The sequence below is a fragment of the Lasioglossum baleicum genome, chromosome 5, assembly GCF_051020765.1.
Source record: "Lasioglossum baleicum chromosome 5, iyLasBale1, whole genome shotgun sequence".
NCBI classification, from domain to species: Eukaryota; Metazoa; Arthropoda; class Insecta; order Hymenoptera; family Halictidae; genus Lasioglossum; species Lasioglossum baleicum.
This window is the reverse complement of record NC_134933.1, coordinates 2878967-2897646: the sequence shown is the minus strand read 5'-3', so window position 1 is coordinate 2897646 and position 18680 is coordinate 2878967. Positions and strand designations below refer to the sequence as shown.

At 39.2% G+C, this 18680-nt stretch overlaps 1 protein-coding gene across 13 annotated transcripts in view; it reads left to right on the top strand.

Moving 5' to 3' along the window:
* The window catches only part of Ndae1 (Na[+]-driven anion exchanger 1), a 124681-nt gene that overhangs the window by 65119 nt on the left and 40882 nt on the right, over window positions 1-18680 (top strand). For 6 of the 13 annotated variants that reach the window (XM_076424366.1, XM_076424360.1, XM_076424367.1 and 3 more), the window contains 6 exons: window positions 5207-5345; window positions 5458-5677; window positions 6477-6600; window positions 7943-8119; window positions 9344-9406; window positions 18004-18108. In XM_076424366.1, the coding sequence (XP_076280481.1) occupies window positions 5207-5345; window positions 5458-5677; window positions 6477-6600; window positions 7943-8119; window positions 9344-9406; window positions 18004-18108 (828 nt within the window). The remainder of the gene's footprint in view (window positions 1-5206; window positions 5346-5457; window positions 5678-6476; window positions 6601-7942; window positions 8120-9343; window positions 9407-18003; window positions 18109-18680) is intronic. The other 7 variants (XR_013009044.1, XM_076424356.1, XM_076424355.1 and 4 more) reach the window with 6 other exon arrangements.

The window sequence follows — 18680 nt, the reverse complement described above, 5'->3', positions numbered from 1 at the left end:
CGATAACAAATTACGGAATGTTCTTAGACACAGAAATCTTTCCGATGAATAGCGTTCACCCTTTTCTGCTTAAAAACATATAATTTTGAATTGTCACCGGCAGATAATTTTCCATTACACTTAGATACACGACACTTATTAACCATTTTTAGCTAATAATAACTATTTACGATTGAAACGACTATAAATATCACAAAATGTCGTTCCAACCACACGTAATACGCAATTAGCCGTAAAATATGTATACGTATAACAAATCAAAAGTGGCAGCACGAAGCTGGACACCACGAGGTGGTGCTGATGTTAAGCCTCTTGTGTATGACGTCACAGGCTGATTTTTTCGGAGCTGTTTGGCTTTATTATATGTATAGGTGGTGTTGCTGCAGCAGGCTGCACCTAAAATTTATATGCTCTTATTCGAAATTGTTTAAACTTTCATATAAAACAAGTCTGATGTCTAACACTTTTATACATTTTTTTAAAAACCTTCCCAAAGTTTAAATTGCCAATAATATTGCAGCATTCGTACATGGATTAAATAATGCTTCGAACCTAATTAAATAATGATAACACACATCTATTAATATATATAAAACATTTATTCAGACCTGCTATACATATAATGCTCTATAATGAGTTATTAGAATAATTAGTTTCACTTTGGATTTCAGAATTTTGTCTTTAGATCGTTACCCTCGGTTACACAATTATCTGAAATGGATAATATTTTGGATTTTGATGGTTTGAAGTAGTGTTACTTTATAGCAAAAAAAGTTTTTTCAAAATGTTGAACTTCGAAAATTGACTTTTGGCCAGTAAAATCGCGTTCTCGGACCACTGTGCAGCGTATGGGAAATTCTTTGAACTGTGCTGGCGACGGCAACTATCCGCGTCTCTTTCGTTCCCAGACGCTGTCCTTCCTTGCACCCGAAACTCTCATCGTCGATTGAACCACTAAATACAGTTGACATGACATCGTTGTTGGTGTCATTTTAATCAGAAAAATGCCACAAATAACTTGGCGAAAGTCCCATAAAAACATTATGAAAATAAAGAAGTTTTGTAATTCGATTAGTAGTGGTTCACACCGATATACCCGAGCCGAGATCAACCATTGCCGCCCTACAAGTAGGGTGTAAAGTAAAGTAAAGTAAAGTAGGTAAAGTAAGCACTGGATAAATTCTGTATAGAAGGTCGCAGAAAAATATCGCGACTTTACTGTAGCTTCTTCTTTATGACTGTTTAGACTTAAAAATTCATGTTTGTTTCTATTATTATCAGATTATTCTGATATTATGGTAGTTATATAGTTGGTAATTTAGTATTCGACTTGTTAAGACATTTTCTCTTTACTTTCTCTATACCGCGAATCTTATGCATCATAAAAATTGTCTCGGAAAGTCGAAAATAATATAATAGTATCCTTAAATTGTTTTAATGTCTCGTCAGTTTGGTTAGAAATGCATAAAACCCGTAGTCTAGTAATGACATAGTGCTAGAAGAGACTTTCCTCACAGTGAGCAAAAATGATATAGTGAATAAAAATACTGAAGATTTATTAATATTTCATGAAGTCCAATATCAATGGACTCTTTTCCAGAAACAAATCGAACACATCCAGTGAAACGTTAATGAAGTATTTTTTGATGCGTTATATCGTGGATAGTTTCTGCCCTGGTTAATCGAGGTCCCGTACACCGAAACAACTGTGCGCAAACTATGATATCGGAAGTGATGTCACGATCGCTTCATTAGCTAGCCGCGACGGTAATTAAACTCGATTAAATTGATATCGCGAGCGTATGGATAATTGATGTTTCGCTATTCGGCACTCGTGCGAGTCGGCGGATGCGTTTCGGCGAACATCAATATTTATCGAAGGGAGCCGCCTCGCGTACGGCTGCTCGGACGTCTCATTAACTGGTTTATCATCGTTACATAAAGAGCGCTGACGTTCGTTAATGCGACGCGGCTCTATGTCAAAAGCGGATTGCCATCGTGGCACTCGCTTCTCTGCATCTTTTCTCCGCCTTCATCGTCAGCTGACTGTTCCGTAATCTTTTCTCTACATGATTTTCCTCGATGCACACACTTTCTGTTCTGCCTTAAAATGCATAGCCGTCAATATAAACTATAAACTATAAATATAAGCAACTTAATCTCTCCTTTACACAATTTTTCTTGATGGACGTCGTTTATTTTCTGATTTGAAATAGTCACAAGTCAGAATTTGGCCATTTGAGATCAGTATAAGTCATTTAATCTTTCCGCTACACGATTTTCCTCGATGCACACACTTTTTGTTCTGCCTTAAAATGCACATACCCGTCAATATAAACTATAAATATAAGCAACTTAATCTCTCTACAAAATTTTTCTTGATGGACGTCATTTATTTTCTGATTTGAAATAGTCACAAGTCAGAATTTGGCCATTTGAAATCAGTATGAGTCATTCAATCTTTCCTCTACACGATTTTTCTTGATGCACATAATTTATTTTCTGGCTTGACATGGTCGGATGTACATTTACTATGAACAAGATGAAAGAACCAGAAAAATAAGGGATGACCTTACGCATGACAAGATGAAATTTTTGCATTGAATCACACACTGCGGTGAATCGCACAATTTCTTTTTTATCTAATAAAGATTGCAACACGCTAGGCGGTGAACGCGTTACAATTAGACCCCGTTCAGACACGGCGGAAACCGCGCGTTTTTGACCGCGCGATTTCTGTTGTTGATTGTTTGACCGCGCGGATGCGTGTGAACGAATCCATATACATACACTAATGTAAAGAAGGTCCGCGCGGTCGAAAACGCGCGGATTCCGCCGTGTCTGAACGGGGTCTTATCGTTCGCGAACCATGAGGGGAAATCCAATGGGAAATCCTACGAATGGTCTCGGGAAATATACTTCTCGATACGCACGACTCCACGTTTCATGCAGCAGCACGATCTCGAGCGGTATCCACGCGGCAGCCGTGGCCCAAAGCAAGAAACAAGATTTCTGCTTCGTGTCTGTCTGTCCGTGGACGTTTTTTCCGATGCTCGTCGTTTTCGGACGCGTGCATGCGTCATCGATGATCATTGATCACGCGCGTTCGCGCAACAATGTTATCACGGCGCGATACCCATCCCCTTTGCACCGTACACCGTTGATCGATGTCTCTCTCATTTCGAATGGCAACTGTGTTCTCCTCTATCTCTAGGTGGTGTTATCTCGGCACTAGTTTTCTCGCATCTTTCGTTTTTACGGTAACGATCATCGGACACTTCTTCCTCGCTGGCGAACGAGGATCTTCTCATCTCATTTCACTGAACACACGTGCACGTTACTCGCAAGAAATGGTCCGTGATGCTCGCCGTTTCATGTAAACTTGCATAATTGTTTTTGCTGGATGGAAATTTTGATGCAGTCGGCCGAAAGGATGCGCAACAATGGAAATCGAATAATTAGTCCATTCAATGAATGCTCATAACGGGGGTGTAGAGGGGAATGGAAGGAACACAATTTTTAACTTTGGGACTTTATTTGCACTAGTTAGGAGATAAACATACTAAAAGACCCTATTCCTAGGAGATGAGCGGGGTGCATGGGGCACGTAGAAGGTCCCCTTTTTCGGTTTTCCGCTTATATCTCGGAAACTCTGCGTCCTAGCGATAAGACCATTCTATACAAAATTAAAGCTGACAAAGTGTGCTATAAGATTGATTGCATTCAGTTTTCCGCTATGACGCATAGTTTTCGAGATATCCGCGCCCAAAGTTCACTAATTGTGCTGAAGAGTTCTTTTTCACATTAGTAAACTTTGAGCGCGGATATTTCGAAAACTATGCGAGATATCGAAAAAGTGAATTCAATCAATCTTGTGGCACATTTTGTCAGCTTTAATTTTGTATAGAATGGTCTCATCGCTAGGACGCATAGTTTCCGAGATATCCGCGCTCAAAGTTCACTAATTGTGAAAAAGAACTCTTCATCACAATTAGTGAACTTTGAGCGCGGATATCTCGGAAACTATGCGAGGTAGCGAAAAACGGAATCGAATCAATCTTATGGCACATTTTGTCAGCTTTAATTTTGTATAGAATGGCCTTATCGCTAGGACGCATAGTTTCCGAGATATAAGCGGAAAACCGAAAAAGGGGACCTTCCACGTGCCCCCCTGCACCCCGCTCACCTCCTAGGAGTGGGGACTTTTAGTATGTTTACCTCCTAACTAGTCCAAACACAGACCCAAAGTTAAAAATTGTGTTCCTTCCATTTCCCTCTACAACTTTTCGTTGACTGGACTAAATTCGAATTTTACAGGACGTAGTTGCTAGAAGAATAATTTTCTAACAAGTTCTACACTGTTTTTTCTTGGATGTGGCTTCATGCAACTCGTATCTATGGCACCCCTAACAGTGTAGTCGCAAAAATGATCCTCCTCGGACAAAATCGGTTTCTCCCATGAAGTCCAAAAACAGAATCAATTAATGCACTAACAAATCATGCAAATCTACATAAGAATCGAGTGTCATTTACCGAACAGGTCGGACCTCAGTCGGTTGGCCAACAGCGGAGCCTAGATGTTCGACACTCGCGAGGAACGATCCCGAACCCGAAAATTCCAAAATTTATGGAAAATTCGATTTTTTTTATTGTCTAAATTCACATTAAGTAGGTGAAATCGACCCTCAAAAAGTCGACTGAAAAGTGTTTCCAGAGAAAAGTTGTTCCTTTTTTTGACATTCAATTATACTCGCATATAGTATGTACATACAATCTCAAAACTTTAAATTTAGTGTTCCAAGCATAAAAAAGGTGTGGACAACACTAACAAATATCTATTTTGCATTAAAGTAGTTATTTTATCGAATAAGAATTTATTTATGTTGAACTTACATAACGTTCCATGTAACCAGATATGTAGAAGGTGGATTGCGAATAACTGAGGGTTCAAAACTTGGAAAGATAGCCGAATTTTCAAGGATTGATCTCAACTCCTTCAAGTGAATTTGGACAGCAACAAAAAGTCACGTGACACATACTTAGATATGCACTACGTATCCCCACGGTTCCATAATGTTTCGAATTTTTGGGTTCAGCACTATTTGTTGTCAGCTCTCTTCTGCATCGATATTTTTGTGAATTCGTTTCGTACTCGTACAGAGATCCGTGATACGTGTGTTTCACGTGGGAACGTGTTGAATTGCAGTCACACCACCGGCCCAGAGGGTGCAGTTCATCCTGGGCGAGGAGGTCGGCGACGATGCTCACGAGTCCCACCCACTTTTTTCCGAAATGGAGGAGCTCGTCAGGGACGGCGACGAGATGGAGTGGAAGGAAACGGCAAGGTAATTTCGCTGTCTCGTTACCGGGTACACCGTCTGGCTGTTTCTAGAGGTACACGCTGGTCGATCCTTAATATACGAAAGATTAAAAGCGCCCTGCGATCCTGTTTCTCAGGTGGATCAAGTTCGAGGAGGACGTCGAAGAGGGTGGAAATAGATGGAGCAAACCTCACGTAGCTACCTTGTCGCTGCACGCTCTATTCGAGCTTAGGAGTCTTCTGCTGAATGGCACCGTGATGCTGGACATGGAGGCTGCCAGCCTCGAGCAAATCGCGGACCTGGTCCTGGATAACATGGTCAATAAGGGATCGCTGTCCATCGATGTCCGGGATAAGGTATACATCGAAAGATCGTTAGTCAAAGAAAGACGTGAATAAATCATTTAAACCCAAAGGAACTTATGCATTGTCAAACATTAGTAGGATTTATTTTAGGTACCTTTTTCTTAATTCTGTTACTTAGAAATTCGCAGCCCTAGTGGCATTTATGGTTGGCATTTTGTTAGGCTTTCGTTGCAATATTGTTATAATTGTTGCAAACCGTTAGAAATGTAACCTGTTTATGCAGATTGGCCAACAATCATGGCCAACGTCATTATAATACGAACGGCCAACTGGGCCCCGCTTACATATTATTCTGATCTTAAGTACAGCGTGTAAAAGAATGTTTTCTCATGACTATCATAGATGGCTCCTACATCTTCCGTTCGGCGGATATCTGTTAAAAAACGTTTAAACATGTTTAAACAATCATAATGTATTAATATTGGATATCACTGTATACGGGAAAGTCTACAGAATCTTTTGCTGCAAAGAACAATTGAATATCTTTTATAATAACACCACAATATTTGTTTAAATTTGAAAAATATGTTTCTTTTTCAAAGTCATGTTTTTCAAAAACTATGCGTCCAGGGAAAAAATTAAGAATAGATTCGGAATCAGCGCAAGAAACTCTATAAGAACCGCCCAACAGTAGTTGTGAAACAAATGTGGTGTTGGACAGTGTTATTAGAATAACATAAACGAAGAAAAATGTAAAGTATCGTATATTAAGGAAGAATGTAAAACAATGTCAGGTGAAATTGTCGGTTTCGAGATTGCAGTTGTCGATCAACAAGTTCGTGGGTTTCAGGTTCGGGAAGCTCTGCTAGTGAGACACCGACACCAGCACGAGAGACGTAAAGACAACAACATGTCCAGACTACCAATCATCAGATCGTTGGCCGAGATCGGACGCAACCACTCCTCGTCGAAGAGTAAGTTTGCCGACGTCGTACACCCTTTACAATCCATTGACACAGTAGCTCTCGATATCAATCGACTAACCGACGCGACGCGACGCGACGGACGTTATACAAATAGACAGCCGCCATATGCGCGCGCGGCAGCCTAATCGAAACTGGACGAGAAGGTCGACTTCTCGTGCGGAACACATCTCTTCGAGTTGACTTTCCCTATTGCTCGGATTCGATTGTCGATGGGACACTGTCCTTTTTATACCCCGAGTCTTTTGTGTCGTTTATTTTGTTTGAGTACGATTCATGAACATGGTCGAAAAGACAGTGTTATAATAACTGCCAGATGTGGAATTGAGTATTATGACACAGTTCGCGGTCTGGATTCCTGATCGATTTCGAAATCGCGATTGGAAAAATGTCTATGGACATCAATGTAGTTGATCAGTTACTGATTCTGCAAACAGTTTAGCCAACACGAAGGAACTTTGTTAACCTTCAACTACCCGCGCCCTGAATTTTCACGTAACTATCCGCGCGGTGTATTTAGTACACCACATTGTATATCACTGTGTGACCGAGTACTGTGCGGAGCACGAGAGAAAACTAGCGGGCAGGGAACGGGCAAAGAAGATTGTCTTTGCGTTCCTCTTGCCCCGTTCCCCTCCCGCTAGTTTTTTCTCGTGCTCTGGACAGTACATATATTATTGTATTGGTGTACTTTTTACACCAGCGCGGGTAGTTAAAGGTTAAACATGATAGAATAATAGAATATTGAATGTTTGCGAGTCGGTTTGTGTTTGATTAATGCTGTATGCTTATTGATGAATCTAACTTTTAACAAGTATAAAAGAGCATAAAGTTTGTGTGGAATAAGTGATCTGTGTTGAATATTCCAAGGTTGGTTGTTTAATGTTTGTACAAATGATCGTACATTAACTTTGAACACGGAACAACACGGTGTATGTATGATGAAACTTATCCACGTGTGCAAGAGTTGAGCGTTTGAAGGTGCATTCTAGTGTTTATCAGCGATTCTGTGTGAATAATGGTGAAAGTGTACGAATGTTGAAATCAAATTCGGCATAACACGTCGTTTTCGTGTTGTAACTGATGTGTCTTGAATGGTTGAGGGTTTCTGGACCTCCCTTACCTAATAGATAAAATAAAGATCATTTACACATGGTGTAAAGATGTACTAAAGCCTCGTAGCCCGAATGCCCCAGTTTGCAGCCCAACAGCTCCACCTTGTTTGACCCTGAATGATTGATACACTTATGGTCGTTGCGACACTCGGCAGCTCCTGGCGTCGCAACAACCAACCACACAAAACTAAACACAGCGAAACACTCGACATTTTCAGATGGCAACTGTACATGTGGTATGCTTGCGTTGTTGACATCAGATTTACAGGAGCGTCGTGAGCCTGGGGACGCGTACGCGCCCTCGGTCGCTCGCAGCAGCAGTTGCCCTAACTCGAACACGGCTCTGCTGTCGAAAGAGGCGAAAGATCTGAAAGGACCGTACCTTCTGGTTCCAGGTATAGCGTAGGCCAGTTCGCCATTTACAGCTTCGATCTCCTTGGGTTATGGTGCTTTCTCAACTGCTTTCATCAGCTCAAAATCATCGGACGACTGTTCGCACTAAGAAAACGTTTGCGATTCGTGCACTCTCGGCTCGGCGCTGTCGGAACTCCCTGCAGTCTAGATACAATAAATTAAAAATTTAGAGCAGGCTTGGTGTGGTTGCCACCGTGGGGTATCGAAGCCACGCCCTCTTGGTGCACTGAAGGCACGCCCTCTCGGGGCACTTTGCACACAGAGAGAAAACTAACCAAATTCTCTTCTTGATAAAAGTTTCTTCCACTTTTGAGAATGAAACCTTTTGCTCTCAGAGCGTTTCGAATTGTCCCCGCTCAGATAGCACACACACACACACACACACATACGAGAGAGAGAGAGAGAGAGAGAGAGAGAGAGACGTCTTACAGACGTCCATTTTACGTGTATTCAATTTTTCAATTTCAACTTCAACACCAACTCTTCTATTTCAACTTCACTTTTTATTGTAATTGTAATTTTTATTGTTTTTATTGTGATTTTAAATGCAATTGTTATTTTTATTACATTTTTTATGTCCATACCACAGGTGTTCTACTAATAAAGCTATTTATTGGTTTAACTTTAACTCGTTTTTGTCGAAATCTATTTTTACTCTTCCCTTCTGTTAATTTAATTAACATTTATGATCCTTTAAGACTTCTTAGTGGCGTCTTAAAGACCTCCCGAATGTCCTACGAAGGTCTCCTGACCGTCACACAGATGTCTTTAGGACGTACCGTTTTCTAACACAAGACGTTCAGGAGACGTTCGGAAGACGTTCGTAGGACATTCGGGACATCTTTAAGACGTCTGAATGTCTAACTGCAGGCGTCTGACAGACGTCTTTAAGACTTATTTGTGCTATCTGGGCGAGGACAATATTTTGGAGCAGATAAAGTCAGAGGTCTTTACAGCAACTGGAAACTCCGAATTTTGCAAATTCAACGGTCACAGAAGATAGAAGATAGTAGAGAGTGCTTATTTTGCTCCCTCTGCGCAGAGTAGGCGTAGCCCGCGCCAAATGGGCGTGGCTCCGGTGCTCTCAACGGGCCAAACTCACTGCAAACCACGCCGAAGCCTGGTCCAGACCCCCAAAAATCGAAATAGACCAGCAATTCGAATGTTCCCGATCTCAACCGTCTCTTTCTTATGTTCAATGTCAGATGAATACGCAGTTCCGCACGTGGTCGGATTCACGACGTGGTTCGCGATGTGCCAGCTAAAAGGTTAGCTCGTCAGGTGGTTATCTATCAACTCTAATCGATTGCACAAAAGTCCGTGTGTTCTCTAGCTCTCGCCGAGAGCCTTCTCACTGTTTCTTAGTCTCTGTTTCTCTTGGATCACACAGGTGTACATAATAAATATTATAGAATTGCAACCAATTTGTGATAAATATAAATAACCAGAGCGCGATCCTCGATTGCTCTCTCCACTCTCGTTCTCTGTATCTGTTAATCTCTAGGTGTTTACAGTAACCCAGCACTGCACGGATTCGAACTATCGCAGAGCGTTTTCGCGCGTCAATCTCGGAAAACAGAGTTTCGTATAAGCTTCGATTATAATTATCGATTATCGATTATCGTGTACACCGGCGGGATTAACGAAAGTATAATCACGCGCGCGCGGATACCGGTCGCATCCCTCCCGACCAATATCGAGCCTGCGTTTCTTTTTTCTTGTTTCGACGGTTCAGTGTTCACCGATCAATTAGAATTCTGCCCGCGCACAAAGACAAGCATTTCCACTTTCCCGTTGCGAGACAATAACGAGCCGTTGACGCGTAGGCTTCTGATTTTATGCATTCGTGACAAAAACAAGTCAACAGTTTCGAAATTTTTGTTTATCCGTTATTTAGTCTACTAAATCTTCTAATAGTACAGTCATTTGGTTCGAAAAAAGAGGTTACCTGGAATGTTTCCCGGGAGTTTTGAAAACGGGTAATTTTATAGATTTATAAAATTCCGCTCGCGCCGAAAAATGGCGCCTAATAGCAGTTTTTTGACAATATCTCCTTTCCGACTTATTTTAGGATGAAAATATTCATATACAAAATTAAACTAGAAAAAATTTCCTACAATTTATGTAACAATAATTTTTTTTGTAAAATCAATAGTTTTGACGTACGAGCGCCGCAAAGTGTACTTCAACATGCGTTTTGGCTAAAAAACTCATTTCATTTTACCACCATGAGGTAGAGTCAGCGACGCGTTTTTTTATCGTGGTGTCGCCAGTAGGCCTAATCCACATGCAATGCACAATTCCGAAAAGCGCAATCTTCTTCGCTTTGCTAAAAAAAGCAAAATCAAAAATTTTTTTTAATTTTTTATTATGTAGCCCATCATACCAAACAACTTTTGTAGAAACACTTTTTTAATAACGACAACGTCTTCTGAGATATCATGCTGATCTCATTTCAGCAGGACAACCTGTATATGTATTGAATCATGTACATTTTGAAAATTTGTCCATGTTTAAAATGAGAAATTAACATTTTTTTAAATGTTTCCATGTGTAATTTAATTATTTATTTTGTCTTTACGCACAGTAAAATATTTTTCGTAAATATACGAAAAACACGTGTTGGTGTAGATGAATAATAGTTTGCAGCGCTCGTACGCCAAAAGTATTAATTTTACAAAAAAAATTGTTATTGCATAAATTGTAGGAAATTTTCTCTAGTTTAAGTTTATATATAAATGTTTTTATCGTAAAATGAGTCGGAAAGGAGATATTGTCAAAATTCTGCTATTAGACGCCATTTTTCATTAGTGGCCCTCAAAACCTAATCAATATAACTGAGGTTATAAAAATATGAGAATGATACATTCTAGCAGACTAATTGTGAGATTGGTCCAGCGGCCCCACCCACAAGTTTTATTGATATTGTGCGGAAAACAATGGTTTTAGGTTGAAAGATAACCCCCTAAAAGTATAAGGATGATATGAGGGTAAATACTCTTAACTGTATCATTTTTTTTCTCGGTTGTTAATTAAGATATTCAGATAAAAAAAACGAAAATACTCGAACTTAACTCCTTCATATCATACATTTTTTTCACCATTGTGATCAAATTATTAAGGGTTGAAAAAGATCGTTCAATTTTTTAGGTTTGCTTGCAATTCCCACCTCTAAAAAATTGAATGATTTTTTTCTACCCTCAATAATTTGATCACAATGGTGAAAAAAATGTATGATATGAAGGAGGTAAGTTCGAGTATTTTCGTTTTTTTTTTATCTGAATATCTTAATTAACAACCGAGAAAAAAAATGATACAGTTAAGAGTATTTACCCTCATATCATCCTTATACGAAGACTTACAATTTTAGGGGGTTATCTTTCAACCTAAAACCATTGTTTTCCACACAATATCAATAAAAATTGTGGGTGGGGCCGCTGGACCAATCTTAGTCTGCTAGACCCAGGGCAAAATATTTATTTGTACGTATTTTAATCTGATTGGGATAAAATACCGCAGTAAAACGTACACCTGCAGCAATACGTACATTTGCCCCCTACACCCTTATTTTATTTTATTTCCTACCTATTCTGAATAGGTTAATTAAAAATTTTTTGACAATACTTTGTAATTTGCATACAGCAGTCTAGCAACGAGCGTTGAAAGAAAGGCCGAATGAACTCGCCGCGAACGATTTTCGAGTGCACGTACCCGCGGAAACGCGTAGGCGAACATTCTTTACGGTATAAGTTAACAATCCACCAGAGGCATGATCTCTCTCATCGTACTAATTGTGTAACGACGCACGTGTGCATTCTCAATCGGTATGTGTGTGTGTGTGTGTATTTTATATCTTTAACTATAACGTGCTCTTGGTATATCATGCTACTTACTAACCGGCGCGGCGCACTTCTAATCGACTAACCAGTCTGTCTTTTCAGCCAGGCCGACTAATTTCCCATTTCCTCTTACTCTCGTAGCACTGTACACCGTCCCCGACTAATCTATGGTAACGATAATGGATTGAGGAATACGGGACACGACTATCCTCGAGATTAAAGGGTCCGCAGGACCGGCGCGCTTAGTATAGTCCATCATGGCGGAGGATGTTTCACCGAAAATTTGCAGATACATAATTTCACGGCTCTGCCTGCATACAAATTTTCTGGTGAATTACTCGGCGAGATAAATCTGTTTCGCTAAATAGAAATGACTTTATTATTATTATTATTATTATTATTATATATTATATACGGACCTAGGTCCTTTTATACAAATGTATACAGTTTTTACAATATAACTGACAAAAACAAAAAGAAAACATAACAAAAGAAGGTCTTAACCTAAGATTCACATAAGAATGGACCGCGCGAAACTAAACAAATACAGGTACGATTAACAAATAGTATTGCGCAATTTTGTTTTGAATGCCTGTAACGTGCCATTAAAAAAATCAATATTGTTATAAAATATGTTAGAACTAGCAATAATGCGATTTAATGGATTTATTACTCCATATGAGGATTTGGATTTCATTGTTTGAAGTCCTGCTCTTGTTCTCAAAACTCGTACAGGTACATAGAAATTTATTTGCCTCAGGAGTGCTGGACAATCTATATTATTATTTATCAGATTAAAGATAGAGTCTTTTTTTTATCAGATTAAAGATAGGCCTTAAAGTTTATGGTAAGGGAAGACTGGATATGTTGTCGGTGCGTTTCTGAATCTGAAAATTCGAATTTGAAGATCGTGCGCATCTGAAAATTTGCAAAAAATGCCGGAACGTAAAGTTCGATAGAATTTGGTACGATTTTTACTTATTCCAGATCTGCAAAGGCTACTACCACTGAAAATAACATTTAATTTAATTCCACTTTCTTAAAATTTACCTAGAAAAATTGAAAATTGCATAAACATCCGCAGTCTAGTGATGAGTTTGCTTTGTCTTTATTTATAGGCAGGCGGAGCTTAGTTGATTTTGCCGAACGAATGTTTCTTGAAATGTACTTTAATTAGAATACTATAAAATTTTGCTGTCCGAGATTTACGAGAAAAGAATGAATTGAAAAAAAAGAATTGAAAAGATGTCTAGCGTGCGCGCTGTTGAACAAGAATCTGCTGACGCGTCTGTTCGTGGCTGACCAATTCTACTTCCTGCAAATGCCAACCCAATAAAAACATTCTGTAAACAGGAGCCAAGTTCTTATGGCCGTAAAAAGTTGTGAGATCAAACAAAATACGGCCAAGTTGGTTAGCTTAGAAATACCTCTTGCAATAGTGAAAAAAGCGTTTGTAAAAATTAGTTTAAAAGAACGCTATTCAACTTTTAATGAATTACATGGAGGGCTAAATTATTCAAACTTGGCCGCTACCTAACACCTTTTATGGTCATTGGTTTAAAAAGTAACGGCCAAGTTTGAACAATTTAGCCCTCCATGTGACTCTTTAAAAATTATATAGCGTTCTTTTTAACTAATTTTTCAAACGCTTTTTTCAGTATTGCAAGAGGTATTTCTAAGCTAACGAACTTGGCCGTTACTTTTTAAACCAATGACATTAAAAGGTGTTAGGTAGCGGCCAAGTTTGAATAATTTAGCCCTCCATGTAATTCATTAAAAGTTGAATAGTGTTCTTTTAAACTAATTTTTACAAACGCTTTTTTCAGTATTGCAAGAGGTATTTCTAAGCTAACGAACTTGGCCGTATTTTGTTTGATCTCACAACTTTTTACGGCCATAAGAACTTGGCTCCTGTTTACAGAATGTTTTTGTTGGGATTTCATCACTTTTTGTTGAAATTTCATCAATTATCAAGTTTATGGTTATCATTACTCTTATCCCTGGTATACTCTAGGTTAAGCATTTTGAAAATTTCATTATTTCTGCGGTAGGACGCACCGTTCCCGAGATATAGCCATTTTTTAATTTTAATTTTTTTTTTTCGAAAAATCAAAAGATCACATACGTCATGTGGTTGGGCATACCCTATCTAGGTGCATATGCTTCACGTTAAGCCTTTTGAAAATTTCGTTATTTTTGCGGTAGGACGCACCGTTCCCGAGATACAGCCATTTTCTATATGTTCTATCCTACGTACCTATTTCGTAATGTTTTTTTTCAATACCACCCCTTTAAGGTGTAAAATTTCAAACTTTGACAATTATTCCTTTGAGGGTTTGTTATGGTAGACCTGTGTGCCACATTTCAAGCCTGTAGGTCAATGGGAAGTACCCAAAAGGTTTTGATGATCTGTCAGTCAGTCAGTCAGTCAGTCAGTCAGTCAGTCAGTCAGTCAGTCAGTGACAAATTTAACGATTTTTGAGGTCCTATATCTCGGAACCTACTAATGTTGGAAGATTAATGTTTTGTCAATATTGAGACATGATAGCACTTAATAACTGTACGAAATTACATCTCTCCATCTGCCTCCAGTGCCGAGTTATAAGCCTCTAAAAAACAGCTAAATTGTTTCGTGTAAAAGGAGGTAGTGCAAGAACTTGGCTGGTGCACTACCGTGCACCTAGATGTGTACACGAACCTGACGAAGCGAAAAGTTTAAAATCACCCTCTTTCATTTACGCTATAAATTCAGGAGTGCATCACCTTGGTATAAATCAATTTTTTGAGTTCGCTTATTAATTCTTTGCAGTCGGAGCTATTTTAACTTGAAAATTAATTTGTCATTTTATGCATATGAAATTGATACAATATCTCATACAATACTGACATGTTTAGTAATTGATTAGATACCAACATATTTAATAATGTAACCTATATTGAGGATAATGGTACAGCAATTTTTAGTAGTGACTCTGAGTCACCACTCGAATGCTAAAGGTTAATATGTATAATGTAAACGCGATGCCAAGAACCAAATTTGTACTCGGTTCCAGCAGCTTGCAATTTTTATTTTTCATGAAGATGTGTACATGAATATGACAGTGTAAAAATGATATCAAGTCCAAACTACACTCCTCAAAAGAATTAAGGGATCACTTGTGCGAACCCGAAAAATTGGTCCCACTTTACGTGATCATAACTCCGTCAAAAACTGCCGTATCGATATCGTTACACAATAATTTGAAAGCCTGAAACCTCTAGTTTCAGATGCTCTGTTTCAAATTGTTGCTATGTTGGTTTTTTACAAAGTTATAGCGAGATGAAGACAACATTGACGGTTAACAAAAATTTGGTGCAACTTTGGAATCACACGGGAGCAACAAATTTTTTTGATAAATCGCGTTAATATCATTTGAAAAGGCTATCTTTCCTGTGTAAATTGTGTGGTTGTTCAATATTGTGCGATTTTTTTTATTCGAGTTATTCAACATTGAAGTAAATGTTGGATTTTTAACTTTAACTGGCTCCAAGAAAGCGAAAAAATTATCGTAGAATCTTGTGCGAAAAAGCAATAGAAAGAGCGTTTCTTTCTCTTCAAGGCACTCCTTTTGTTTTTTCAATTTCATTAACATGTCGATATACCAGGTGTTTCTGAAAATATGCCTAAAAAATGCACAATTTCAATTTTTCCTTTAACTCGCTATATCTCGGCAAGGAATGATCGTAATACCATGATCCGAACGTCAGATTGAAGCAGAGATCCTGCCGATTCGATTGAGTACCCCATGAACTCGCTGCGACAATTCTTTACCTATGGCAGCGGTGTTTGAAGTTAGTGCTTCGCAGAAATTAGCGCGCCACGTACAGCGGCTGCCTGACATCTCTGAATATTGAGTTATTGGGTTTTGTAGATGAGGATTCTTGATTTCTTGTGACAGTTAACGATTTTCGCGCAGCACGTCATCAAAGTATAGTCCTTCACGAACATTTAAAAAAAAATTCCAATTGAATCCATGAAAAACTGAGTTGTCGGTAGATTTTTGTCCACGAAGATCGGTTTCTTGCCCACTGTGCGTCGGCCCACAGTGAAAAATTTGGACCAAACTCGATTCGAAATTAAAGAACTTTCGATAGAAATGAGGTAGAGCGATGAAATTTTCTTTAAATTAAAGCTTAAACTTTGAAGATTATGGGAAAAATAGGGAGATTATGGTACGAACGTTTTTTAACGTTGAGAAAATTCGTTAAACGTGTAGAATTTCAAGAAAATGTGGTTTCTCCAGTACCACGCGCGGAAATTTTTTTTTTAACATGCTATATATCATTCCCGTAGATTTTTTCACGCTGATTTCAAATCTGGTCTCAAAATTTGTCTACGATCTCAGGATTTTGCAAGAAATCGATTTTGAAATTTTTGTTGACCGTCAATGTTGTGTTCATCTCGCTATAACTTCGTAAAAAACCAACATAGCAACAATTTGCTTTGCTGCCATAGGTAACAAATTGTCGCAGCGAGTTCATGGGGTACTCGATCGAATCGGCAGGATCTCTGCTTCAATCTGACGTTCGGATCATGGTATTACGATCATTCCTTGCCGAGATATAACGAGTTAAAGGAAAAATTGAAATTGTGCATTTTTTAGGCATATTTTCAGAAACACCTGGTATATCAAAATGTTAATGAAATTGAAAAAACAAAAGGAGTGCCTTGAAGAGAAAGAAACGCTCTTTCTATTGCTTTTTTGCACAAGATTCTACGATAATGTTTTCGCTTTCTTGGAGCCAGTTAAAGTGAAAAAGCCAACATTCACTACAATGTTGAATAACTCGAATAAAAAAAATCGCACAATATTTAACAACCACACAATTTACACAGGAAAGATAGCCCTTCCAAATCATATTAACGCGATTTATCAAAAAAAATTGTTGCTCTCCGTGTGATGTTCTAAAGTTGCACCAAATTTTTGTTAACCGTCAATGTTGTCTTCATCTTGCTATAACTTTGTAAAAAACCAACATAGCAACAATTTGAAACAGAGCATCTGAAACTAGAGGTTTCAGGCTTTCAAATCATTGTTTAACGATATCGATAGGGCAGTTTTTGACGGAGTTATGATCACGTAAAGTGGGACCAATTTTTCGGGTTCGCACAAGTGATCCCTTAATTCTTTTGAGGAGTGTACAGAGTCTGTCCGGAAAGTAATGCGACCACATTTTTAAAAAAAAATCTATTAGACATATGGGTACAAACCTTTAAATTTCTTCAAAGTAGGATCCTTGGGCGTTGACACATTTTTTCCAGCGCGATTTCCATGCTTCGGATGCTCCCTGGAAGGCGTTTTTTGAACCTCTCGTAATACCCTCGTCGCAGCCTCTTTGACGCGTTCCACACATTCAAAATGGCACTCTTTTAGCACATTTTTAATTTTTGGAAAAAGAAGAAGTCGGCGGGAGACAAGTCAGGACTGTACGGGGGTTGAGGAAGTGTTGTCATCCAACTGAGAAGTATCGTTTACTGTTTTCCCCGTAATCTACGGAAAAGTATTGGTTGGAAATGCTCGACGAGGATGCGACGAGGGCACTACGACAGGCTCCAGATAACGCCTTCCAGGGAGCATACGAAGCATGGAAATCGCGCTGGAAAAAATGTGTCGATACTTTGAAGAATTTTAAAGGTTTGTACTCATATATTCAATAGATTTGAAAAAAAATGTGGTCGCATTACTTTCCGGACAAACTCTGTATTTTTAATTCCTCGATGTTGCGAATCGAGTGAAATCTGATGCGACCAAAAATACCATTTACTATTGAATTTAACGCTGACGTAACCTTGAAAAGATCAAGTTGCTTCCCGCTAGCTTCGAATTTTTCGCGTGAAAAATCCGCCGTCGCGAATAATTGCATCGGTCAGCAGGACGCTTGCCGAGGACGTCGTTCTCCCTGTTCCGTCAGGCCTTTCCTAACCGACACCTCGCCTCTGTAAATACTGGTTTAGCCCGGTGTGTGTGTTTCATGCTCATTTTTAGTGGAGGAATCGAATTCCGCCCCGGCGATCGCCGGCGCAACAAGTCACGGCAGTGGGGCCATGCTGAATCCCGGTAGCCGCTTCCTTGCAATACCCGGTAATCCCGGTAAACTTGCTTTTCTGTGCTTGCTTTATCTCGATACACAGTATATAACGGCCGAGAATTGGCTCGTTCCCCCGAAGAGAACACGGTTGCACCCTGCGTCCGTTTCTCGGACGTCGAACATGCAATCGGAACGGAGAAGAGCGGACGGAAGGGTGAAATTTCCCCCCGAACGACCCCCTTGAGAGGGTGCGGTGATGTCTCGATATGTATGAAATGGATGTACACCGTACCTGTAAAGAATTTAACCACATTAATGTAGGATGTAATCTCTTAAGACGCTTGACACCATGTTTTCGAGTTAATCAATTATTTTGGTTTATTCTTTATGAAACTTTTACGATCATGTACGCGACACTTTTCTGATTAAAACAAGTCCAAACGTGACACCATTCAGAACACATTTGCTTGTTTAAGTCACGGTTTAATAGAACCTCGATTATCCGAATTCTTCTCTATATCCGAATATGTACAGGGTGTCCCAAAATTCCTGAACATCCCGGAAATGGGAGGTTCAGGAATTTTGGGACACACTGTATTTCAGAAGTAAGAAGCTCAATCTAAAGCGAATCCAT